At 56.0% G+C, this 26,515-nt stretch overlaps 1 protein-coding gene across 7 annotated transcripts in view; it reads right to left on the bottom strand.

Annotated features, from left to right (window-relative positions):
- The window catches only part of CFAP77 (cilia and flagella associated protein 77), a 129,844-nt gene that overhangs the window by 17,487 nt on the left and 85,842 nt on the right, over positions 1-26,515 (bottom strand). For all 7 annotated transcript variants that reach the window (XR_007459487.1, XR_007459489.1, XM_049638277.1 and 4 more), the window contains exons 4-5: positions 13,504-13,609; positions 9,523-9,624 (exon numbers count right to left, since the gene is read on the bottom strand). Coding sequence is in view for 5 of the 7 variants with exons in the window: in XM_049638277.1 (XP_049494234.1) it covers positions 9,523-9,624; positions 13,504-13,609 (208 nt within the window). In the remaining 2 variants the exon portion in view is untranslated. The remainder of the gene's footprint in view (positions 1-9,522; positions 9,625-13,503; positions 13,610-26,515) is intronic.

Here is a 26,515-nt window from a genome sequence, read left to right as displayed (position 1 = left end):
GGGTGGATGGATGGACAGATGGATGGATGAACAGATGGATGGATGGATGGACGGACAGATGGATGGATGGATGGATGGATGGATGGACAGATGGATGGACAGATGGATAAATGGATGGATGGATGGATTAGGAGCCTGAAATAAGGTAACAGAGCCGTTAGAAATGCATCTGAGATTCAGGCATTCTAGAGAACCTCTCCATCTGCTTTGCCAAGTAGAAAGGGTGACTTATTTTTTTCGATGTCTGTACCTTGTCTCCTCCCAAGGGATTTCCAGGGGCCTAATGAATTAGTTGTGCAGGATGTGAAATAAGGCATTCAAGAGTTGCATAAAGCAGAGACTTTCTGAAGACGATGTAGAGTCCTACCCCCCCATCCCATGGGGTCATTGCCAAGCCCCTGGCACAGTGCGTGGCACACAGAGTAAGCACCCGAGACACAGTGGCTGCTGCTGTTATTACCATTATTAGCAGTCTACAAAGCTGACCGTGGTGTTTTCCGGAAACTGCCACGCAGGGCACAGTCACATCGATTCTTGCATTAAAGGATTCGAGTGGGGGCGCCTGGGTGGCCCCGTCAGTTAAGCGTCCGACTTCGGCTCAGGTCACGATCTCACGGTTCATGGGTTCGAGCCCCGCGTCAGGCTCTGTGCTGACAGCTCAGACCCTGGAGCCTGCTTCGGATTCTGTGTCTCCCTCTCTCTGCCCCTTCCCCAGCTCACACTCTCTCTTTCTCTCTCTCAAAAATAAATAAACATTAAAAAAAATTTTTTAAAAAGGATTCCAGTGATACCGATGGACGTCTGTAACCACAATCTCACTCACAGATACAGAGAAAGGCAGTTCAAGTTCACAAGTGAGGACACAGGCGGGTGGGGGCAGGGGGGGAGTGCCTTCTGCAAGACAGGGACCGTCCCACCAGAACCCGGCCATGCTGGCATCCTGATCTCAGACGTGCAGCCGTCAGAACTGAGAGAAATAAATGTCTGCTATTTAAGCCAACCAGTCTATGGTATTTTGTTCTAGCAGCCTGCGCAGATTAAGACAGAAGTTCATAATCCTCAGGGCTGTTTAACAGACGAGAACCTGCCTCCCACAGGCATGCTTCCTTTGGAAGGCCCCAGCATGCTTCATAGCAGACATATGGATGTGCACCCACCAGCCCTAGTAAATACAGGCTTTAAACATCCCTGTGCAAAGCAGGTGACATTGACCCAGGGAACTTCAGGATCTGCTTGCTGGAAAGGCAGGCTTGGAGGCTACCCCAAACCCACTAGATTGGCTCCTGGGTGGAGCCCTGGAATCTGCATTTTAGAGCCCTCCTCAGAGGACCCCAGACACAGCCAAGTTTGAGACCTGCGTGTCTATAGGACAGGACGCCAAAGCCCGCCCGTCCCCTGGCCAAGCTCATGCCAAGCGGTTTACACGCATGACTGCACCTGCCTTCCGTTTCTACGCCCACTTTACAGGTGCAGGAGCGGAGGCCGGCGCGAGGCAGGGGAGCCCACAGTCTCAGCCCTCCCGCCAGGTTCCCTCTCTGCCTCACGCCTTTTCATAGGGCAAGCCAGCGATCAATGGCCTCTTTCCTTTTTGGCCTTGGGGCCAAACTGCAATTTAAAAGATGCTCAGGGGTTTTATCAAGGTCTAAAGGCTTTCAGGGCAGTGGGAAGTTTCGTTTATTGCAAGAGCTTAAATCAGCCAGAGCAGGGCTATGGCCACGACCCTCTGGACACCCATAAAACCCGAGTTCCTGACCACTCTTCACTCTCCTTCCCGGGTCCTGCATTTAGCCCCCAGCTGGCCTCCGACCTCAGTTTTAGGTCAGTAGTATTTACTGGCTCTACCAAGGCCTGCGGCCTGGGGCAGCCGGCCGGAGGGCCAAGCCCCCACTCTGCCACTCGTTATTGGTGGACCCGGGGCCCATGACTTTAGGCCCCCACGCCTCCGTCCCCTCACCTCTGAGACAGCACGGCTCTTCTCGGCCACAGAGAGTTATTGGGAGCATCTCCAGGAAATGAGACTGTTCCTCAAGCCGTGGGTGTGGTCATTGTCACTGCCTTTGGGAACGCCGCCTCCGAGGAACATCTTGGACGCACGTCCCCCTGCTTGCCCAGCTGCTGGCCCCGGGTCACATACCTACCTTCTTTTGCGTGATCTAATGCGTCATTTCCTGGGACCTCTTTGAGGAGAGGAAGGGAAGAAGCCAGGAAACACCCCATCCTCTTAACTTTCCCCAACACGAGCTCTCTGACGCCAGTGGACTTTGCATCCCTGAAGGACATCGGGGCGGTGGCTGGGGGGGGGGGGGGGGGAGGAGGCGTGTTTATTTGCTTGTGGCTTTTAGATACAAGGATGCCAGCCTCTTGGTTCGTCTTGGCCGCACTTTTGACAAAGCTCAGTTTGGATGAACCCTGAGTGTACCCAGGCAAATCATCTAACACTGTTTATTGCTGGCACCTTCTGCTGGCCAGTGCTAGATGGCTTTGGATCCCATCATGGTGATGGCTCGGGGGCCCAGTGACAGAGGCTGATGGGTGGGGACACTTGGAAATGAGGCACTCAGAGATGAGCCCCAACTCCTGCTCAAGTCGGGAGAGTCTCTTTAGATCAGCAGGAATTGTTCTCTTGGGGATGAGCTGGAAGAAGAAATTGGAGACCCCCAAGGTCCCATCGACTCCCCAAATTCAAGGTGAGGTTCTAGCTATCTGTAGAGGTTAGAAATATATATATGATGCCAAAACAAACTGGTCGATTTTCTGGTTGACTTCCTTTTTAAAAAAAAAATTTTTTTTTTAATGTTTATTTTTGAGAGAGAGAGAGACAGAGCACCAGCTGGGGAGAGGCAGAGAGAGGGAGACACAGAATCGGAAGCAGGCTCCAGGTTCTGAGCTGTCAGCACAGAGCCCGACGTGGGGCTCGAACTCATGGACCACGAGATCATGACCTGAGTCGAAGTCAGACGCTTAACCGACTGAGCCACCCAGGCGCCCCCTGGTTGACTTTCAACACAAAATTGGAAATGTTTTCGCCCCCCCGTCGGGGAGAGGAGCTTTCTGTAGTGAACTCACAGTTCCCAGGCACCGGAAATGTTAAGGGGACAGTCGGGCTGGGGGTCCCCAGGTTGCAGGGCTAGTGCGGTTAGAAGTGCCAGCTCCCGCTTCTCGGGGCCCCCACATAGACGCCTGACGTCTCCCTCTGTGACCAGGGCACCCAGACTCGTCCTGATGCTCCAGGACCCCAATCCCTTTCCTCTTGTCCCCCATCCCCAGAGCCTTCAGCTCTGGCTCTTTGTGACTTGCCAGCATTGAGCGGCAATGTCACCTATGAGCAGGTGCCTAAGACTTCTGTCCCTCCAAGGTGCCAGATTATGTAAAACCAATTAAGCCTCTACTTTCTTCTCTATTCTGCACACTGATCTGGTTTATAACGGGGGCATCTGTATTTAGGGGAGAAATGTCAGCTGCACCAGGACCTCTGAATCACGCTTCCTATTGCCCTGTTTCCGCGTGTGACACATCCCGTCCCTGTGCCCGGTGCCCTACGCCACAACAGGGGTTGATTCTTCTTCCAATGAAACGGAGCGACAGGATTCTTAAAATACGTCCCTGGTGCAGGGGCCTCGGGGAGGGGCAGGAGAGCTGGCATCGGCCCTTCCTGGGTCTGGAAAGAGGGACCTCGGGGCTGGACACACCTGTCCGGAGACGGGCTCATCTTTAGTTGGCCCTGTGGAGCCCTCTGGAGAGGAGGTGGCAGCCGGGTGGACAGGCTCGGAGCCCGCTCCGGGGGTTTAACAGAGAGTTAACTTTCCAGCCGGCTATGATTTGTAAGGGAGCTTAAAGGTGGGAAAGAAAATCCTTTTCTTAGATTCAGCAGCTTTCACTAATCAGCTGCATCTCCGGGTGTCACTGCTTGGCTGACTGCTGATTTTTTTCCCCCCGCCGTCTCGGGTTCTATTAGGGAGCCAGGGGCCCAGGAGACCCGAGGCAAGGTTAGTCTTCCACAAAGAGAGGAGTCTGATCCCAGCATTCAGAGCACAAGGGCTTGTAAATCAAACTGTTAGCTTAATAGCTTGGGCCATTATTCTAAAGCAGTGGGGCTGAAACCAAAAGCCAGATGAAAATATAGTCAATTTGTTCATACTTTAGTGACTGAATGGCTATGTAATGTCAGGGGGTATTGGCACTGTGGAAGAAAGACAGGTCGGTCCGGGGAGAGGCGCAGCGTTCGCCGTGAAGGGTGACCTCGGGACGCTTGGGCAAACCTCCCTCTAAAATGGGTTTAGGAATCTCCAATTACGTGACATGGGTTTGGCCATAGAGAGGCAGACTCGGGGAGCCAGCCGCCTTCACTGCTGGGGGAGGGGGAGCGCTGGCTTCTGACCTCTGCCCTTGATGGAAACCCGCGGCGGAAAACCCGCCGTGGCCAGCAGCACGGAGCACCTGTGGGTCCTGGAAGGACTGAGCTGAATGGCGCTTGGGCACTGGGGACAAGGACCCGCGGAAAGACGTAGCGTCCTCAACCTTCAGACACATTTAAAAAAGACAACGGCCTTCCTGCTTTTGTAAAAGCCATGTACTCACTGCAAAACACTCCAACAATGCGGAAAAGAGCATCACAGACAGCCCCACCCCGCCCCAGAGGTCACCGCCGCTGCCACCTGGGGACCCGTCCCTCTGGACGCCTGTCCTCGAGCACAGGCACCTGCGCAGATGTGTGGGCGCCTGTATCCCAATGACGTCACACAGCACAGGTTCCTTCCCCCAGTAAGGTGTTAGGAAGTGGTCATTACATAGACTACAGTCGTTATCTTCAGTGCCCTTCGACGGGCACATCCAGGCTTTCACCTCCGTCAGTGGCACCGCCGTAAATACGTGGGCACACTCACCCCAGACATTTGTCTTTGGGCCGTTATCGCTGGCAGTCTTTGTAAGGAGGGATAAACCGTCTGCTTTTCTTGGCTTAGTATCAGGTGGCCGTAGGATATGCGGTTCAGACGGGGTCACTTTTGCCAGCAGAAGGTGGCATTATGAACAATCCCACCTCCCGACAGGCAGGCCGGGATGTCTGGCCCCTTCCCCGGGAAAAACTGACCAGGTTCCTGCAAGAGGCAGGTGAACAGGATTGCGTTGATGGGAGTACCGTCATTCAGATTGTCCCCAGCCCCACCTTTCCAGGCGGCAAACCCCGGACACTGGCGGCGAGGAGTTGCTCCAGACCTCCCCCATCTAGCTGTCCACCCCTCTGTCCGTCTTGTCCACCCCACCCCCGCCGGGCGCCAGCGGCTGTTACAGCAGTATGGCATCGGCACGGAGAACGGGGCCTGGCGAAAAGGTGCTCGCCGAGACTTGTGAATGAATGAGTGAGTGAATGAATGAATGATCATCAGGACCATCCCGCAGGCCAGAGGCCATTTATTGGCACCTTAATAGGGTCCAGGTGCCCTGTTAAATGTGTACGTGTGCTCTCATCCAGTCGGGCTGAGCCCTTTTTCAGAGGAAGGAATGGGGACTCGGACAGGGTGACAGGGCGGCAGGCTCGCCGTGTGACCCGGGTGTGTCTGACCCTGAGTCCTGTGCACACACAGGCACAGCACGCGGCCCCCTCCTCCCTCCCCGCTGGCTGCCCCCCGCACGTTAGTAAAGGGCAGGAGTCCCTTTGCCAGGGGCACAGAGGGCACTGGCTCCAAGCCCAGCGATCCCTCCACTCCGGGGAGAGAGTTCACATCCCGTCCCCCAGCACGGGAAGCTGACGAAGGGTCTGGGTTTAGGGGTCTGGCACCACCAAGAGCCACCAAACTCCCTCCCACACCGCTCTCTGACCAGTGAATCTGGGATCATGAGCCTTAGGCTGCAAGAGACCCAGAAGCATAGGCTACCCCCTCGGGACGCCTGGGGGGCTCCGTCCGACTTCTGCTCAGGTCACGATCTGGCAGCTCGTGGGTTCGAGCCCCGTGTCGGGCTCTGTGCTGATGGTGTAGAGCCTGCTTGGGATTCTCTCCCTCTGCCCCTCCCCAACTCACGCTTTCTCTCAAAATAAATAAACAAACTTCAAAAAAGAACAGTGCTAGAGGTGCCTGGGTGGCTCAGTCGGTTGAGCGTCCGACTTCGGCTCAGGTCATGATCTCGCGGTCTGTGGGTTTGAGCCCTGCGTCGGGCTCCGTGCTGACAGCTCAGAGCCCGGAGCCTGCTTCGGATTCTGTGTCTCCCTCTCTCTCTCTGCCCCTCCCCTGCTCATGCTCTGTCTCAAAAATAAATAAAAGCATTAAAAACAATTAAAAAGAAAAAAGAACAATGCTACCCCTCATTTTCAGATGAGGAAATTGAGGCCCAGAGAGCCTCTAGCCGGCCGGTGGCACCGTATAAACGCCCTGGCCACCTGCCAGCCGTGGGCTGACCCTGTCTCTGGGCCCTGGCCATCCATGGCAATTGCTGGTGGCACGGACCAGAGAGGAACGCTGCGATCCCAGGCAGCCCAGCGGCTGACAACGACGTCCACCGACGGGTGTCCCTTCTGCTTTCCTTGGTCCCCTCGGGGGCTCACAAGGCCGCTCGGGGCCCCGTGTGGCACCGGGGTGGGGAGGGTCTCCGGGTGACCCGTTGACGGGGGCGGCCGCTCCGGTGCAGGAAGCCGGCTCGCTCCGCGTTGACCCAGCCCAGGGAGCGGGCCGCGGCGCCCCTGCCTGCTGCTTTTCCATGTGAAAGGTGTTTAATTATTTCTGACAGGGTTCAGCGTCGACATCTGTTCGCGAGCGGGGAGAGTCCATTTAGGTTATCCATCACTGTGACAGGTTCAACTTTTTTGGAAGCGCTTTTCCCTTTCATAATGGGGCTGGGGTGGGGAGGGGGGGGCGGTGGCTCGGCACAGACACGAGGCACAAAGACCCTCCTGGGGCTTCGCGCAGGACGCCGCGTAGCCCCCACCGCCCCTGCCCCTGCGCTGGCCCTCCTGAGCCCAGACCCGGTCGGGGGGTGGCCAGGGATGGGGGGACGCCGGGAGGCTCAGGCTGGGAAGGGGCCTTCCTCAGGTCTCTGAAAGGCTTTTTAGTTCTTCTGCCATTCAGGGCCGCGCTGGGCATTCATTCATTCATTCATTCATCTGCCCCTTCATTCTTTCCACATTTACGGATCGCTCACTGGGTGCGGGGCTCTGGGGATGCGGTGGGGGTCACAACAGGCATGGTCCTCGGGGGCTCACATTTTGCTGGGGAAGATGGACGACTAATTGCCCAATTAACTAATTAATTGCAGTGAGGATACATACTGTGAAGGGGAGAGAGGGGCCCTGCCGTCCTGAAGACGCACGGGCTGGGTGTGGAGTCAGGGCGAGGGAAGGATTCTCAGGAGGCTTCTGCAGCCCTGGATGGAATCTGGGACCCTTTCAAACAGGGCCTGTTCCTTTGCCCCTCTGAGCCTCAGTTTCCACATCAGTGGAATGGGGACACCCTTTCTACGAGATACTTTTCGTTGGAGGTATTTCCCCAAAGGGGGTGGGTTCTGAGCGCTGTATCCATAAGAGGCATCAGTCTGGGGTGGGGTGCCTGGGGACTCTTCGGGGCTGTCCAAGGCGGCGCCCAGGGATGAGCCCTGCTCCAGAGGAACTTCCGGAACCCCGCGAACGTTCCCGAAAACATGGCAAACACGCTGTGCACCCCGGGGCTCTGTGCCCCCGGAGGAGTCGGGGGCACTCGTTCTGAAGATGAGGCGTACTGAGCCGTGAACGTGACTTGGCACGAGGTGGGGCCCCGAGCAAAAGGGCACCATCACAGGATGCCTCCCGTGGTTCCCGCCCGTGTTTCATAACAACGGTCTAGAACGGAAGGACGGCTCAGCCCAGTCCCCTCTCTTGAAAACAGAAACTTGTTCGTTCGCTTCTGTGCTTGCACACCCACCCTGGGCCGGGCACCGTGGGGACACTGGCGCGCCACACCCGCCCCCCGACGCGGCAGCCTCGCGGGGAGGGGCTGGGGGGGGAGGCCCCTTCCCTGCTCCGCTGGGCCAAGACCGCCCGAGCCCTCCTTTGTCTACTGCCTCGAGGCGACGGGCAGATTCCAAATCGGAGCCGAGGGGCTGGGGGTTGAGGCTGAGTGACGTTTGCGGGGGTGGGGGGAGGGTGGTCTCGTGTCCGTGGAGCCCTGGGTCCCCGTCCCTCCCCGGGGCAGCATCCCAGGGCAAATCAGAGAGAAAACCAGAGCGGAAAGAGCAAAGGGGGACAAACAACAGAAGGAGGGGCTGGGGCGGAGGCTGTGGAGAGAGAAGTAGGGGCGAAACGAGGCTAGAAAGGCAGGAGGTTGGGGGAGACGGAGAGACCAGAGCTGAGCCGCGCGGCCAGGCCAGGCTGGGGAAGCTACACACAAAGCGACGCGGGCAGGGCCTCCCGGCATCTCCCGCTCGGCGGCCGGTCGTGTTCGAGTGCGGGGCGGTGAGGGCTGACGGGCTGCGGGCGGATGGTCACTGACATGTGCTGACGGAGGCCACTTGGGCAGGACGCAAGAGGCCGCGTCGGGGGGCAGGCAGGCTTCTCCGCGGAACTCAGCAGCCTGTTCGATTGCATTAGGCTCAGGAAGCCACTGGCCCCTTCATTGTCTAAATTGCAGTTTAAGTCAATGCCGCGGGTGGCCTGGGCTGGCCAGAAATGTGGCTTTGTCCAGCTGTCTTCCTGGGGCCGCACGTGCCCCTGTGGCTCCCTAGAAAGGCTCGCGCGGGGCCCGAGTTGGGCACGGCCAGCTCCCCTGCCGCTCGGAAGCTGCTGTCCCCAAATCTCCTGTGGACAATGCCCCCGGCCCTCACGTTCTTCCCCTGCTAAAAGACTCGGAAGATGAATCCCCCTCTGGGTGTGACAGGGCCACGTGGCCTAGCGAACCCCAGTTCAGTTCAGAGGCGGGAGCACGGCGGGTGCTAGATCGTTCTGGGTGTGTGTCACCCCCTTATGTCAGCCCCTAGTGGACATTTGCTCCCCTCCCCCCAGGGACGGACGCCACCTTGCTGGGGGGTTTAGCACCAGTGGTGAGGGGCCGTCCTCCCCCTCAAGTCCCCAGTGCAGGATGTGGTGGGTCAACGACCCCATCGGTGGCGGGGGGGGGGGGGGGGTTTGGCCGGGACAGTGTCCACTGTGGGGACAGACACCCAGGCTCTGTGGTCAGACGGCCCGGGTCCAGCGCAAGGCTGCCGCTTAAGCCCACGTTGGCCGTGCTCCCTGTCTGCAGAATGATTTCAGCTCAGGTCAGGATCTCACGGTTCTTGGGTTCGAGCCCCGCGTCAGGCCCTGCGCCGACAGGGCAGAACCTGCTTGGGATTCTCTGTCTCCCTCTTTCTCTGCCCCTCCCCACTCCCCACTCTCTCTCTCAAAATAATTAAATAAACTTTTAAAAAAATTATAAAATATATATATATAATAGTTGCTGTTATTATGCCAATCAATGGTTAGAAGCCCACAGACTCTCACTGCCTAGCAGACAGGTGAGGACCCGCCAAAGTGAGGGGCATCCGCCCTCGGGGCGGGAAGGGGCAGGTGGAGGTGAGACTGACCTTCTGGAATTGAGGCATATGCCAGAGGGCGTCCAGCTTCACGGGCGGCTTGTACTTTCGCAGCTGACTGCTCCGGGTCTCATACAGCTTCCCCAGGATCACCTGCAGGCCAGAGAGATGCGGAACTGGGTGCTTCCCTGGAGGAGCGTGGGCTGTGAGGACGGGGTGGGGGGCGAGGGCAGAGGGCTGGCATTCCTTGTGCTGCAGACCCCCGGCTCACGGTCCTCCCAGTCTGACTTCACGGCACCCGCTCTGCTCAGTGGACTGTGGGACCGCTGGGGGCCACGAGCGTGTTGTTCTGATCTTCTGCTTTGGCCCTAAAACTGGCAGGGCTGCTTCGTGCGGAGGTAAACTTCCCGTGACCTGCCATGGCGTGAGCTCTGGGGACCCTCGTGGGATAGGGTCCCCACTAAGGCCCTGGAGAGGCCCACTCGTGGGCTCTGTTTCTCTAAGACTTGTTACACTAATATGTTTTGTGCACTTTTTCTTTCCTTTCCTTTTTAAAAAAAAAAATTTTAGAACCTGTTTTTATTTATTTTTGACAGAGCGAGTGAGCATGAGTGGGGGAGGGGCAGAGACAGAGGGAGACGCAGATTCCGAAGCAGGCTCCGGGCTCCGGGCCGTCAGCACAGAGCCCGGTGCGGGGCTCGAACCCACGAGCAGTGAGATCGTGACCCGAGCCGAAGACGGACGCTCAACCGACTGAGCCGCCCAGGCGCCCCTCTTTTTTTTTTTTTTTTTTAATTGAAGTCCAGGTGACACACGATGTTAGGTTGGTTTCGGGTGTACAACACAGAGATGTGACAAGTGCTCGCCACGAGGGCAGCTTCCGTCTGGCACCACACGCTATCACCTCGGCACTGGCCGTATCCCCGGTGCTGTCTCTTTTCTGCCCGCGACTCGCTCGTCTCGTAACTGGAAGCTGGTATCTCCCACTCCCCTTGAGTAGGACCTCCAACGTGTAGAAACTTCCAGGCCCGCAAAGTCCGGATCTGCCCTGGGGGCCACCAGCACCGCGTCCCGTCTGTTCTGATGGCAGAATCTGATGAACTTTCCGCTCCTACCGCAGCCGATCCGCGGCTGTGACGTGAGGCGCATGACAGGTGCGGCCGACAGACGATAAAAGCAAAGCCGGATGTCGCGGGAGATGCCACCACCCCACCGAACCCCGTTTACCGGTGTATTTTGTCAACCGTTTGTAATAATCTTATCGAACGTGTCGGTGGATAACGTAGAAGCCCTTTGGATCGGCTGCCTTCTCCACCTTCTAGAACGGTTCTGAAAGTATCCGCAGACCAAAGCAGAGAGGCTGTCCAGCCAGGAGCGACTGAGCCGGCCTTCAGAATTGGAGGGACGCAGGCACCCCGCTGCACCTTTCTAAATGGAAAAGGGTCTCCACTGGAAACGGGTCACTGATGCCAGGCAGACAGGGTCAGTTGTAGAATCTGCTGAGTTCAGCTTTGAGTAGAGGGGCCGGGATGATGACCCGCTAAAACGGAAGCTGTTGCCGAGAATTTCGTTGGAGGTGACCGCCATCAAAACCCCAGGACATCCTTAGGTGCTGGAGGGAGACAGGCTTCCCCTCGGATGGCAGCAACTTGGCCTCCCAGACTAGCCATCTTATCACCCTACCCCAATACGTGGTTTATCAACCCCGACAGCAGCCCGAGGGTTTGTCGATCTGGGTGTTTACAGCCGGTTGTTAGACAACGTACAGCAAGAGATCCTTGGAACAGGAAGAGAACCCTGGGGCTGTTTCCACAAGTGTTTTCCCAGTGCCTTCTATGCACCAGGCACGGCATGGCAGGCCCTCATCTGAGCTGACCGATTTTTTGCCCAATGAGGGGACCGGGACCCTCCGACTAAGGGTCTTTTTCGCCCAGTGAGGGAACTTGGACCCTCGGCCCCGGAGCACCCCGGGTCCCCACCAGTGCTTGGGGTGGAGCCGTCGCATTAGTGGGGTGCTCTGCTGAACAAGGAGGGGCACTGGCCACCGGCCGTCTCTAGAGTCAGACGATGGGAGCTTGGTTTGCCACGGATTCGCAACACTCTGAGTTGCCGTGAAATTGCCGCTAATTAAAAACCACGACCAAATTGGAGCTATAAAGCAGTCTGTCATGGCAGGGCTCCCTCTGAAACTGGTCGTTATCATAGTACGTTGACTCTTTTCTTGAGCCATTAACGAATAAACTAGTCATGGGCTGCTTTTAAAATGTTATTACGGCATTCTGCTTTTTAATGAGCTGGTGTCTCTTACTCTACCGATGACAAGAACAGCGCGGGAGGGGCCCTGGCAGCCCGCCACGGGGCTGGGGAGACTGGCGCCCTCTGTCCCTCGGTGCCTCTCCTGGCCTGGCCTGAAGACGCCAGAATTCTTGGTAAGACTCTTCCAGTCCCCAGGTCGGTTCTAGAACATCTTTGCCCCGTTGCTGAACTCCATGATGGGCACTCCCTTAATCAGCAAGAGCAGGACCTCGCCATCAAAGGAGCCGGCAGTCGGTTGAGCGTCCGACTTCTGCTCAGGTCATGATCGTGTGGTTCGTGCCTTTGAGCCCCGCGTCGGGCTCTGTGCTGACAGCCCAGAGCCTGGAGCCTGCTTGGGATTCTGTGTTTCCCTCTCTCTCTGCCCCTCTCCTGCTCGTGCTTGGTCTGTCTCTCTCTCTCTCTCAAAAGTAAATAAACATTAAAAAAAAATTAAGGGGCGCCTGGGTGGCCCAGTCGGTTAAGCGTCCGACTTCGGCTCGGGTCATGATCTCACAGTTCGTGAGTTCGAGTCCTGCGTCGGGCTCTGTGCTGACAGCTCAGAGCCTGGAGCCTGCTTCGGAATCTGTGTCTCCCTCTCTCTCTGTCCCTCCCCTACTCATGAGCTGTCTCTTTCTCTCTCTCTCTCTCAAAAATAAATAAACATTAAACAAATTTTTTTTAATTAAAAAAAAAAAAAAAGCCAAGACTCTGGGGCTGGACACACCCAGGTCCAGGCCTGGCTCTCAATCCCTCGGAGCCTAAGTTTCCCCACACAGAGAGCCCAGCCTCACGGGCTGCTCAGGAGAGAGGACGCAGGAACACAGGTGTGCGCTCGGCCCAGCTGTCTGCACCGAGCTGGGCGTAGGGACCGGACTGGCCGCGATTGCCGTAACAACCAGAGACACTAAGGTCGCGTTTCTAATGAAATCTGTGTAGCGCTGCGTGAACCTCAGCCTGGATCGGCTGCAGCTCACACACCGTTAGCAACTGGCAGCGTTAGGACACGGTTCTGTCCTCAGCCTCAGTTTCCCTGCGCAGGCACCGCCTCCCCGGGGCTCAATTTGCGTGCCCAGGAAGCAGGAATGACACCCACGTCAGGGACTTTTGTCAAACATCAATGAAACGAGGTACGTGATGTACGGGAAGGGGTCCAGCGTGTGGCCTATCCATCAGCTTCATGTGAAACAAACTGTATTCCTTTTTTTTTTTTTAAAAATTATGTATTTAAGTAATCCCGACCCCCAACGTGGGATCGAACTCACAACCCCGAGATCAAGAGTCGCACACTCTTCCGACTGAGCCAGCCACACGCCCCCAAAGCGTATTCCTAAAGAGTAATAAAATGTGCTCTTTATGGCAGCCTGCCTTACTAGCCTTTTCTTTACAGGTAAAACCGGGCGCGTTTCTGCCAGATTCGTTCGAAATCAGATCTCCCGATGTGCAAAGCCGTGGGGAGGTTTAGTGGAAGGAGTTCCCCCGCTGAGAGTCGGGAGACCCGCGAGTCTGACACAGAGGCAGGGCCGGGGCCGGAACCTTCCACTCTCAGGGCTTGAGAAGGGCTTGGGCGTGACCGTCACCAAGATCCCTGCAGCCAGTGGCACCAGGCGGCTTGACTGCCACCCCCCCAGACCCCAGGGACAAAGGTGCACGAATGTCCATCTCGAAGCTTTGCCGGGCCAGCCCCTCCCTCTGCTCCCGCCCCAACAGGGGCCTCGCCACTCTGGGGGGTGCACTTACCTTGTGCTTTTTCTCCAGTTTAATGGCTTTCTGGGTGGCCTTTTGTTCCTGCACCCAGAGCTGCTGATACCGGTGCTGCAGCAGGTCAAAGAAAGGGGTAGAAGGCCTGCAGGGACAAAGGGCAGGCAGGCTCGAGGTCTGGGCAGGCCAGCGGTCCCCTCTGCTTTCTCTCCACCGAGGGCGCCCACCTGACCTTCGGGGCTGTGGGCTGGGACACGGTGACAGAGACCCTCTAGACAGGCTTCCTAGAGCCTTTTTTTTCAACGAGGCCTTGTCCTTGGGCGGCTGAAGCCATTCTTCATAAAGAATCTGTGAATCCGTCCCCTACCCCGTCCCTGCCTTCGTATCTGATCACCTTGGCCTGCCCTCACCAAGAATCCCGCCAGCTGGGTTCAGCAAGCGTCCCCCTGTCCTGGATGTGTCCCCTTAGCAGCTTTCTTTCCCTGACCCCCACACCCTGCTCCCCAGCTATAAAGCCCCACCTGTGCTCTATTCACAATTGAGCCCAGTTCTTTTTTTTTTTTTTTTTAATTTTTCTTTTTAATGTTTATTTTTGAGAGACAGAGAGAGACAGAGTGCAAGGGGGGGAGGGGCAGAGAGAGAGAGGGAGACACAGAATTGAGAGCAGGCTCCAGGCTCCGAGCTGTCCGCACAGAGCCCGACACGGGGCTCGAACTCACGAGCCGTGAGATCATGACCTGAGCGGAAGTCGGACGCTCAACCCGACTGAGCCACGCAGGCGCCTCTAATTGAGCCCCGTTCTGCACGAAGACTCTTCTTCCTTTTGCAGGAAGTAGTACGGCGTAAAACCTTTACCCCCTCGGGGGCGCCTGCGTGGCTCAGTCGGTTGGGCGTCCGACTTCCGCTCAGGTCATGAACTCACAGCTCGTGAGTTCGAGCCCCGCGCCGGGCTCTGCGCTGACGGCTCGGAGCCTGGAGCCTGCTTGGGATTCTGTGTCTCCCTCTCTCTCTGCCCCTCCCCTGCTCATGCTCTGTCTCTCTCTGTCTCTCAATAATAAATAAACGTTAAAAAAATTTTTCTAAAGGGAACCTCCAGGGGTGCCTGGGTGGCTCAGTCTGTTAAGCATCCGACTCCCGATTTCAGCTCAGGTCGTGATCTCACGGTTCGTGACTTCGAGCCTCATGACCGGCTCTGCATGACGGTGAGGACCCTGCTTGGGATTGTCTCTCTCCCTCTCTCAAAATAAATAAATAAACTTTAAAAATTAAATAAAGAGGAACTTCCACAAAAAATAGAATCCATTACAAAAATAAAGTGAAAAGGTCGACACGGATGGCAGGCTGTACAGATAATGGTTGAACCTGCGTGACGAGAGTGGATCATGGGGCCGTATTACACTATTGGCTATGCTTTGGTGTATGGTGGAAATTTTTCATAATAGGTAAAAAGAGAAAAAGAAGAAGAAAGAGTGAGTCCCGCTCATTGCTTTCCCCGTCATGACTTTCTGACCTTCCTTTTGATGGTGAACAATCCTGGCCAGCTTTTCTACCGCTCACGTCTGAGCTGATAATTCCGTTTCCCTGGGCCAGAGAGTCTCAGATTTTTTGGTGCATAAGAGTCACCTGGGCCCAGGGGCACCTGGGTGGCTCAGTTGGTTACGTGCCTGACTCTTGATCTGGGCTCAGGGCGTTGTCTTGCCGTTCGTGAGTTCAAGCCCTGTGTTGGGCTCTGCATCTAGTGGAGGCTGATTGGGACTCTCTCTCTCTCTCTCTCTCTTAAAAATAAATAAATAAACATTAAAAAAAAAAAAGAATCACCTGGGCCCAATTCCCAGAGGTTCTGAACCCAGAGGTGGGGGGAGTAGCAAGAAATCGCATTTTTAGCAGATACAGGAAATAGTTCTTTTTTTTAAATTTTTTTTTCAACGTTTTTTATTTATTTTTGGGACAGAGAAAGACAGAGCATGAACGGGGGAGGGGCAGAGAAAGAGGGAGACACAGAATCGGAAACAGGGTCTAGGCTCCAAGCCATCAGCCCAGAGCCTGACGCGGGGCTCGAACTCACGGACCGCGAGATCGTGACCTGGCTGAAGTCGGACGCTTAACCGACTGCGCCACCCAGGTGCCCCAGGAAATAGTTCTGATGCGGGTGACGAGGGCTGAGTAGTGGGCCTCAAAGTGATGTGTTTCCATCCTAATCCCCAGCAACCGTGACTATGACTTTATTTGGACAAAGGGCTTTTGCAGAGGTAGTTAGCATCTCGAGATAAGATTCATAAATGTGCAAATGCTCATGGCAGCCCCGGGGAACTACTACTCAGGGGTTCCTCAGCTCACCCTTGGAAACACCACCAGAGACTGCTGTGCGGATGACGAGTGGTGTCTAGGGTAGGTCCCAAGACTGGAAATCACAGGGTTTTTTTTACTGCTGAAGGAGCCACAGAGCAGCGTTGTGGCCGTTGTCCTGTGCGCCTGGATCACTGGGGGCTCTTGTTACAGGCACGTTCTGGATCAGTAGGTCTGGAGTGGCCACAGGTGCTGCGGTCCAGGACCCACACTTCAGGCTTAAGTCTTAGCCCCCTAAGTCCCAAGAAGCTGTGGTCAGTAATTTCTGAGCCGGTGTGTATAGACATTTTGTCTGGGGGGAGGATCCACGGCTTGCCTCCTTGCACTTTTTTAATTAATTTCCTTTAATGTTTTTATTTATTTTTGAGACAGAGAGAGACAGAGCATGAGCAGGGGAGGGGCAAAGAGAGAGGGAGACACAGAATCCGAAGCAGACTCCAAGCTCTGAGCTGTCAGCACACAGCCCGACGCGGGGCTCGAACTCACGGACCGCGAGATCGTGACCTGAGCCGAAGTCGGACGCTCAACCGACCGAGCCACCCAGGCGCCCCGCCTCCTTGCACTTCTGAAAATGCAAGCACCCCGGAAAGGCTCCGATCTTCCCACAGCCCAGGGGGTGCAGAAATGGAAGCATCAAGAAGAGATTTCCCCCACCACCCCCGCTCCCCCCCCACCGCAGGATCGCGTGGCCAAGGGCCCAAGACGGCAAACGTCAAGCCTCTCTGGCTTGGTGTTTGGTTTGGTTTGCACGGCAGTCTTAAAAGACTTTAAAAGTATGGTCGACATTTCAACGTTGGGAAATTTTACACAATAAACCAGCCTTCAAGACTGTCTTGGAAATGGGTGAGTCTGACCACGCGGCCCGTCTGCTTGTGTAGCAACGATTGGCCGGAGGGGAGTATCTGGTGTCATTTGGCCACACCCCTCTCCCTGCCCTATTGCCTCTTTACCCAACCAGCTCCACTCCCCGTGGGGCCCCTCCAGGTTTGGGATTTGGGGGCCCCAGAGATGGTTACAGAGTTGGGCCCTGGGCCCGGGCCCTAAATCCCCACCCAGCCACCCCCATCCGTCTGTTTTCCTGGTGTAACCTCACTCCCCAGGACACAGACCTCCTTGCGACTGGAACGAGCGGGGACTCTATCTGAGCAGAGGTTCAGCGGCTTTGAAATGCCACTCGAGCTCAGAGGTCTCTTTACAGAGCAGCCACCAGTGTTTCTACGAACAGTGGCTCTTTGTTTTCTGCTTCCTTTACCCCTGTGGTGACTTTTATTGCTTAATTATTACACGCCCCATGCTTCTGAGCCGCCTAATTTATGGCCGTGCTTTCTAATGACACGAGATGCGTAATCTCCCAGTATCTACCCCAAGAGGCCATTCACAGCAGAAGAGCTATCTTCCCAGCAGCCCCCACTGCATACATCACCGAGAGCCTCCTTCGAGGCCCGCCCGCAGCCCAGGCTGACCGGCTTTGTGTCGTCGTCCTCCTCTGGCCAGTGGTTATTACCTGCGAAAGAGGCAGGGAGGGGCTCGGAGCCAGAGACTGGTTCGGGGGCCCCTGGCGGCCCCAGCCCGGCTGGCTGGGGGAGCAGGTTCGGGCCGTGTCCGCTCTGGCTCATTAACTTGGATAAAAAGGCGGAGAGGCTTGTCAGGACCTGAATCGGATCCCCTCACCGTCAGCCTAGATCGGGGCCACGGGGTCCCCGCACTTGGCACGCGCTCAGCTTCTCCTGTGCCTTCCAGGCTCAGCCGTTGGGTCACCTCCTCAGGGGGCCTTGGGCGACAGCCCGGCCTTGGTCGGCCCTCGCCGGGTGCCCTCCCTCGCACAAGCGCACCGGTTCATTGGTTCGCGGGTTTGGGACCGGCCTCGGCCACTGAAGGCCAACACCGCGAGGGCAGGAATGATTCGTGTCCAATGGCGCTGCTCACAGTAATTGTTTGTGGCATTGAAGAGGGGAGGCGAGTCAGAGAAAGAAAGATCGGGCACGATGCCAGGAGATACACTTTTTCGCAGCTCGGGGTACTAGAAGTTAGGCTTAGATAGAAGGTATAAGGATAAAGGCAGTAAATTGATGGAAATTGCCTTTCTCTTTTTTTAAGTCTTTAACACTTATTTTTTATTTTTTTTATTTTTGAGAGGGAGACAGAGAGCAGGGGAGGGGCAGAGAGGGAGACCCAGAGTCCGAAGCAGGCTCCGGGCTCCGAGCTGTCAGCGCAGAGCCCGACGCGGGGCTCGAACCCACGAACCGTGAGATCATGACCTGAGCCGAAGTCGGACGCTCAACTGACTGAGCCACCCAGGCGCCCCGGGAATTGCCTCTCAGTGGAGGAAGAGAGGTCTTTTTAAACAAATAGCGTGGAAACAACGGGACGTAAACAACCCTCCACCTAAGTCTCATACCTTCTGCAAGAATTAACTCAAAATGGATCGTGGAGTTCACTGTAAACCAATAAAACTTTCTGAAGAACACGTAGGAGGAAACTGTCAGGAGCTCAGGCCACGCTTGGTGCGGGGTTCTTGGACTTGGCATCAAAAGCATGATCCGTAAGAGAAAACAAAATTATAAATGGACCCCCCCTTGGGGCACCTGGGTGGCTCAGTCGGTTGAGCGTCTGACTTCGGCCCAGGTCATGATCTTGCAGTCTGTGAGTTCGAGCCCCGCGTCGGGCTCTGTGCTGACAGCTCAGAGCCTGGAGACTGTTTCAGATTCTGTGTCTCCCTCTCTCTCTGCCCCTCCCCCCACTCATGCCCTGTCGCTCTCTCTCTGTCAAAAATAAACATTAAAAAAAAAATTAAATGAGACCCCCTCAAAATGAAGAACTTTGGCTCTGTGGAAGGTCCTCTCGAGAAGATGAAAAGACCATGGGGCGCCTGGGTGGCTCAGTTGGTTAAGCGCCAGACTTCAGCTCAGGTTGTGATCTCACAGCTTGTGAGTTCGAGCCCCGCATCGGGCTCTGGGCTGACGGCTCGGAGCCCGGAGCCTGCTTCGGATTCTGTGTCTCCCTCTCTCTCTGCCCCTCCCCTGCTTGTGCTCTGTCTTTCTCTCAAAAATAAATACACATCAAAAAAAAAAAAAGTTTAAAACCTCAAGGTTGACTGAAGTGCCTAAAACATCAAGAGAGCTGTGAGCACTGGGCCCGGTCTTCGGGCTCTCACAGCTTTGCTATCAACAATATTCCAAGGCTTTTCAGACTTTGTATAAAAAAGTTTCCCAAATCATGGGGCACCTGGGGGGCTCAATCAGTTAAGCATCCGACTCTTGGTTTTGGCTCAGGTCATGATCTCACGGTTCGTGAGTTTGAGCCTCTGTAGGCTGGGATCTCACCGGGAAAAGGAGCCGGGCGGGGGAGAAGTCGACCCTCGGAGTCTGAACATGACATGGACATTGCAGAGTTCCCCTGCGGCTCCCACTTGTCGCCTGCGCTGGTCACATTGGTAGAACTATCGGCACCTTTATTAGGAAATATTACATAGCTGCCAAAGAGGATGAAGCGGCCACATGTGTAATGACCCGGGAAGATCTCCGAGACCTACGGGAAGTGTAAAAACACAAGTCGGGGGAGAAAGAGGCATGCATACACGTCCATGCACATCCACACAGGTGTGGACAGGTGGAGAAAGGCCTGGAAGGGTGCGGGGCTGGCGGCAGGCACAGGGGGTGGGGCAGTCGACTTACTGCTTATGGGACTCTTGTGCAATGAATAATATAGAAAAGACAAGAAAGGGAGGGAGGGAGGGAGGAGGGGAGGGAAGGGGAGGGGAGGGGAGGGAGGGAGGGAGGAAAGGAAGGAAGGAAGGAGGGAGGGAGGGAGGGAGGGAAGGAAGGAAGGAAGGAAGGAAGGAAGGGGGGAGGGAAGGAGGGAGGGAGGGAAGGAAGGAAGGAAGGAGGGAGGGAGGGAAGGAAGGAAGGAAGGAAGGAAGGAAGGAAGGAAGGAGGGAAGGAAGGAAGGAAGGAAGGAGGGAGGGAAGGAAGGAAGGAGGGAAGGAAGGAAGGAAGGAAGGAAGGAAGGAAGGAAGGAGAGAGGGAAGGAAGGAAGGAAGGAAGGAAGGAAGGAGGGAAGGAAGGAAGGAGGGAAGGAAGGAAGGAAGGAAGGAGGGAGGGAGGGAGGGAGGGAAGGAAGGAGGGAGGGAGGGAAGGAAGGAAGGAAGGAAGGAAGGAAGGAAGGAAGGAGGGAGGGAGGCAAGGAAGGAAGGAAAGAAGGAAGGAAGGAAGGAAGGAAGGAAGGCGGAATTCCAAGTCTGAGAGGTTAGGTGACCCAGCCAGGGCCACACAGCCAGTAATGGGGGTGACGGGTCCAAGCCCACCCCCCATCCCCTGAGGCCATGGCACCAGAACTCCCCACGAGCAGCCTCGGGGGACCGGGAGGCGGCTGCCAAGGGCCCAGCGGTGCCCGGGCTGTGAGGCAGTTTCAGCATTCTCCGGGGTCCCTGACCCTTCGAGGGTGCCTCGTAAGGAGCTATTTTCCTCGTTTTCTTCTGCGACTGCTTTTTGCTGCTACTTTAAAACATGCTCAGCCTTTTTTAAAAGTCAATGTGGTTCTTTATAATCATAATAACAAAAGGCGTTTTTTCCACCCCAAAATGAATGATTTTTGCCACAGGCTGAGAGCCCCTGTGGTCACAATTACAGCTATACCCTATCTGCGGCTCTCTTTTCAGAAGCTGGAGGGGGTGCCCACAGAAGGTCTTAATTATTTATCCTCACTAAATGAGCTGGGAAAGGTGGGAGTGGGGACGCCCACACCCAGAGAGGTCAAATGGCTGATCCAGGGTCACACAGCACATTCCGCCAGCAAAGCCCGGACCCCTGCCCTCCGGCTACAGCCGAGGAAATGCCAGTCGATTTGCGCAGAGGCTGAAGGGGTCTGCCAGGGGGCCGCCTGCAGACGGAGAGCGGACCCAGGGGGCCGGGCCCCAGCGGGGTCCTCCTGGAGGCAGGGAAGGGGGTTCCGGGGACTTGGGAGGTCATGGAAATGTGCTGTGGTTTCATTGAACACCCAGGTGTATACGTTTTTTTTAAGTGGTCCTTATACCCAACATGGGGCTCGAACTCTCGACCCCCGAGATCAAGAGTTAGATGCCGTACCGACTGAGCCAACCGGGCACCCCGCCTCCGGCTGTGTTGTCAAAATTCATCCAATGGGTACCTGAGCCATCTCAGTGTCTATAAATTACACCCCAATAAAGCTGTTTGAATAGAAAACACTAAAAAAATTTTAAAAAAGAAAAAGAAAAGAAAAGAAACTAAGGCGACAGACTGGGGAGGAAATAGCCAAGGCAGGAGTCATAACAGAGGAAGGTCTTCGTGAAGGTACTAGGGAGCTATGGATGGTTCCTGAGCAAGAGGAGAGAGGGAGAGGCACGACGACAGCCACGCTTCACAACTGTTGCCGCGGGGGTAGGTTTGAGGACCCAAGACCACTCAGGGGAGGAAGGACGACACATCCCATGAATGAGATCTCAGCCCTGCGTTCGCTTACTCCTTTGTCCGTTCATCCACTTGACCCAGCCAGAAGCACGAGTGGGCTCCACTAACGAGCAGCGTGGGCGATCTCCTCTCCGAAAGGCAGGGACACGACACGCAGCAGAAATAACGACAATCATCACAGCCCCCACTTCTGCCTGCGGCTTCAATCCTCAGCACGACCCCTCTAGAGACAGATGCTGCTATTTCTGTTTCAAGGTGGGAAATCTGAGGCTCCGAGAAGGTCACTGTCTCGCCCAAGACCACGCAGCCAGTGAGGATGGCATTTGTGTGGGGGGCCCGTGGGCTCTGCGACCCTAAGAGCCAATTGGAGCTCAGAGCAACTTAACTCAGCAAGGGCATGAGAGGAGGAAAGTCGTCTCTGGCTCTCTGAGCCTTTTTTTTTTTTTTTTAGTTTCTTTATTGATTTTGAGGGCAGGAGGGGCAGAGAGAGAGAGAGAGAGAGAGAGAATTCCAAGCAGGTTCCATGCTGCCAGCCTAGAGCCCCACGCGGGGCTCAAACCCACCAACCGTGAGATCATGACCCGAGCCGAAATCAAGAGTCGGACGCTCCCTCTCTGAGCCTTTTGCTGGATCTTTGAGGATGAGTAGAAGGTAGCTGAAGTGAAGCAGGGAGGCTCTGGACAGAGGGGTCGGGGGTTGGCATGAACAAGGCCAGGGAATCAGATCAGGCCGGCACCGTGCCTCCCGGCCCCGCACTGGGCATCGGAAGACAACGATTCAGAAACACCTCCGGTTTTAATGAGCACGTACTATACCAGGCCCGCTACCGAGCACTCCAGCCGCATTCCCACTGATCCCTCAGGACTCGGAAAGCGAGGAAGAACGTTCCCGCTTTCACCTGGGGAAAGTGAGGCTCGGATAAATCAGGCAACTTGCCCGGGTTTGCTCACTGACAGGGAGCGGCCAGGTGCCAGAGCTGGGGGCCCCCGTCCAGGTTCCCCATCCGGGCTCTAAAGAGCCTGCCCCCTGACGGTTGGGCCGTGCGCTCAGTGACCCCGAGGCGGGTCCACGCGATCCACTCGTCGCTGTCCCGTGGCCTTTCCGGGCGGCCTGATGGTTTTCCTACACCTTGCCGCCCCGGAGGGTGTTCCCTCTGCGCAGAGAAGGCCGGTGGGTCCTGAGCCTTGGTGGCCCCGTCCCCGGAACCTCAGGCCTTCACGGGTGGTCCCGAGGATTCCCGCCGCGTCTGAGCAGTGCCCATCGGCGACAAGCTGTTCGCCCCCGACCCGGCAGGAACGTCTCAGGGAAGTCGCCCCCGCCGCCCCGACGTTTCCGCCAACAACAGAACCGTGTCAAAACTCAGTGTGATAAAGCGGAAAATGGGGAATAAAATGAAACGCAGTCAGCCCGACTCGGGGTGGGCCTGCGAGAAACTTGAAATTAGTTCAACCCGACCCACCTTTGCGGCTCCGCGATTGATACTCCAGACCAGGGGTTGATCCCGGATGAAGGCACCAGGGAAATGGAAATTATCATTTGCAAACATTAGGCTGACACTTTGTGCGTGCGGGGGGATGGGGGGCTGACAGCCGAGACTTGCCAGCTCGGCTCCTCTCTGCCAAAGAGCGCTCTGCGGATTAGGGGGCCCCTTTCAAGGCAGCCCACCTTGATCTTTGGTGCTCATTAAAACTTTGTGCAGCCGGAGAACTTGGCGGAAGAGAGGAAGCTGCAGGAACCTTCTGAGGGACTCTTCAGGTACACATTTGTTGAAAGGTGTTTGAGAAGGGAGCCTTGGGTCTGACAAACCGGATTTTAGTACCGGCTCTCCGTTCACAGCGGGCTAAAATAATTGGTCATCAGTGACTACTAATTCGGTTTAGTAGCCAGAGGCAATTTTTTTCTTCCTGGAAAATCAATGACAGCGCGGAGGTCTGTTCAACGTGATTCGGCTCAAAACCGGTCCTTCTTTGGCGCTTGATGCTTCCTCCGGTGGAGACAGCTATTTTGTTACAATGAAATTAAAATCCATCTCTAATATGCCAGCGTCTGCTGCCCCCGGGGGGCGGGGCGGGCGCGGGCACTGGCACCCGCACGGCCTCGAGGGCGCAAGGAGTAGACAGGGGCCTCCGGGACGGGCCGCGGCCGGGGGACGGGCTGCAAGGTCTGCCTCGGGAGGCGGGAAGAGGCTGCAGGGCTGGGCTTCTGTCAGAGGCTCTAAATCAAGACCCAAGCCACCAGGGACGCGGCCGGTGACACCGTCTAAGGAGCCCCAGCTGGGGGCTTGAGCTCTCAGACAGGGCCCGGCGGCACGCTTCTGGGCTGGGGTGCCTTCCTTTCTCCTCCGTACCCGAGGCTTCCTGAATGGGCTCGGGTCTGACGGCCGAGTGACTTCAGGGACCGTCTACTGAGCACCTCACTGTGCCTACGGTTGTATCACTGTTCGAACGAGCGATTCTGGCTAACTTTGCCTACACGGTACCAAAGCCACGGCTGAATCCCTATTTTGGCTTTTTAAGTTTTTTTTTTTAAATGTTTATTTATTTATTTTGAGAGAGAGAGAGAGAGAGTGGGGGAGGGCAGAGAGAGAAGGAGAGAGAGGATCCCAAGCAGGCTCCGCGCTGTCAGCTCAGAGCCCGATGGGGCACTCGAACTCACGAACCGGGCGATCATGACCTGAGCTGAAATCAAGAGTCGGACACTCAACCGACTGAGCCACCCAGGCGCCCCTTTTTTGCTTTTTTTCCCTTAATTAAAAATTTTATCGAGACGGTTGTAGGTCCACAGGCAGTTGTAAGAAATAAAACAGAGATCACATGTACCCCTTACCCAGTTCCCTCGATGGTAACGTCTTGCAAAGCAGAAGAACGAAATCACACCCAGGATGTTGACATGGAGACTGTGCATCCACCTTATTCAGATTCCCCGCATTTATTCCTGCTCTTTTGTGTATTGGTTTCTATGCCATCTCATCACACGTAGAGGCTCACGTACCCACCACGCAGGCAAGATAGAAAACCGCCCATCACCCCGGATCCCTCCTGCGGTCTTGAGAGCCATGACGCCTCCCTCCCACGCTGCACCTCGTGCCAGGGACCGCTCTGCGTCATCGTTATAAAAACCTCACCAGAGACAGGAACGGGGGTTATGTCACTCCCCGTTTCACTGGTGAACCGGTTGACAGGGGCACCTGGGTGGCTCAGTTGGTTAAGCATCGGACCCGCGGTCTCAGCTCAGGTCATGATCTCGCGGTTCGTGGGTTTCGAGCCCCGCATCTGGCTCTGCCCGGGCAGTGCGGAGCCTGCTTGGGATTCTCTCTGTCTCCCTCTCTCTCTGTCCTTCCCCTGCTCATGCTCTGTCTCTCTGTCTCTCAAAAAATGCACAAACATTTAAAAAGAAGAGTTGTTGTTTTTTTTTTAAGTGCAATTTTTTTTTAATGTTTATTTATTTTTGAGACAGAGAGAGACAGAGCATGAATGGGGGAGGGGCAGAGAGAGAGGGAGACACAGAATCGGAAGCAGGCTCCGGGCTCCGAGCCATCAGCACGGAGCCCGACGCGGGGCTCGAACTCACGGACCGAGAGATCGTGACCTGAGCCGAAGTCGGACGTTTAACCGGCTGAGCCACCCAGGCGCCCCTGTGGTTGTTTTTAATCCAAACGCCTGGCCTTCCTGAATGAGGCATTAGATTGTCTGGTAGTGGCAACGCTGGGCCCACATTCCCACGTATCGGTAGCCCGCTGCCCTTAGACCAGGTCTGTGCTCCAGTTTGACACAGACCCTACCGCTCCCTACTGCCTCACCCAGTGCCGGCTTCCCTGTACCTGCCAGGCCTCTGCAGGCGGGTGACACCGTAGCCCCGCGCCCTGTGCCTCCTCCTGAATAACAATACCTGGCAGCTCTCTTCCCAAGAGCTCAAAGAACTCTCTACTGATGACCTCACACCTTGTCTTCTGACCCGGGAGGACGGGGTGTTGACCCCACTTGAGACGGAGAAAGGGCGGCCCACAGAGATCCTAGGTGATGTGGTCAGATCCCTCCACCCAGGAGCAGGAGAACCTTGTGTTGAGGGTGGAGACTTCGGACTTGGAGGCTGGCTCTCCATGCTCCTCCCTGCCTTCACCTCTGCTCCCCCGGAAGGGGTGGGGGAGGAGAGGAAACTCCCTCGGAGGAGGAAGGCTTTGGACGGGCCTGAGGGAAAAGGCAGGGCCAAGCTGTCCCCTGGGCCAGGAGGCCCGGAACCGAGGCCCTAGGACACTGTTAGGGACCCACGAACATGGTTTAATTTCTTTTAAAATCAGCACGGCCGTAACATAGTTTTAATTATTATAATACTTTTTTCGTGTGGAGGAAGGGGCTCACGAAGGCCAGAGTGCCTGGGCCCACGGAAGTCCGGCCGTAGCCAGCTGCCCCGGAGCAGGAAGACGGGGCCTGGGCTGTGTGTCACAGAACGCGTTTCAATCCCATTGAGGGCACAGACCCTAATCTTGAAGGCCAGTAAGAATCACCCAGGGAGTTTATTCAAAGTACAGATGCCCATGGGGGCGTCTGGGGGGCTCAGCCGGTTAAGCGTCCCACTCTTGATCTCGGCTCAGGTCACGATCTCACGGTTTGTGAGTTCGAGCCCCGCATCGGGCTTTGCTCCGGATTCTCTCTCTCTTTCCCTCTCTCTCTGCCCCTCCTGTGTGCGTGCTCTCTCTCTAACAATAAATAAATAAACATCAGCAACAAAGTACAGATGCCTGAGTCCCGCTGTCAGACACTCTGACCCACCAGGACGGGGGCCCGGGCATCTGCATTTTACCCCACCCCACGGGTGATCCTGGCTCGTGTGGTCCCCGGTCCCCTTTGGGGGTTACAGCTCTGAGCCTTTCCCGGGCAGAGGACCCTCCAACCTGGGGCCACCGGCCGCCGCGTAGGGTAGGACGAAGGAGCTGGCTGGGAGGCGTGAGCCCCAAGGGCACACGGCGATGCCCACTTCCCTCCTCACCCCCACAGCCGCCTCGTTCTTAATTGTCGCCCCTTGGCCTGAGGGCCTGTCTTTTCTAACTAGCCGGGAGGAAGGGCGGTAATTGAGGCGCAGCTCTCTCTCTCTCTCTGGCAGGACTCTTAGAGCTAATTAGAGAAGAGGACCTCTGGGCTTGTGGTTATTTTTTAATTGTTTGTGGATCCAACATAAAAGCTAACGACAGAGGAGGGAGGCCCAGTTAGCAGCAGACTTCTGGCTTCTAAATTTGTCTAAGAGGTCATTTGCAATTTGTTAACATTTTTCACAAGGGTGAA

This window comes from Panthera uncia, chromosome D4 (genome assembly GCF_023721935.1).
Source record: "Panthera uncia isolate 11264 chromosome D4, Puncia_PCG_1.0, whole genome shotgun sequence".
Classification (NCBI taxonomy): domain Eukaryota; kingdom Metazoa; phylum Chordata; class Mammalia; order Carnivora; family Felidae; genus Panthera; species Panthera uncia.
Note: the sequence above shows the minus strand (reverse complement) of the source record. Positions and strands in the feature narration are given on the sequence as shown.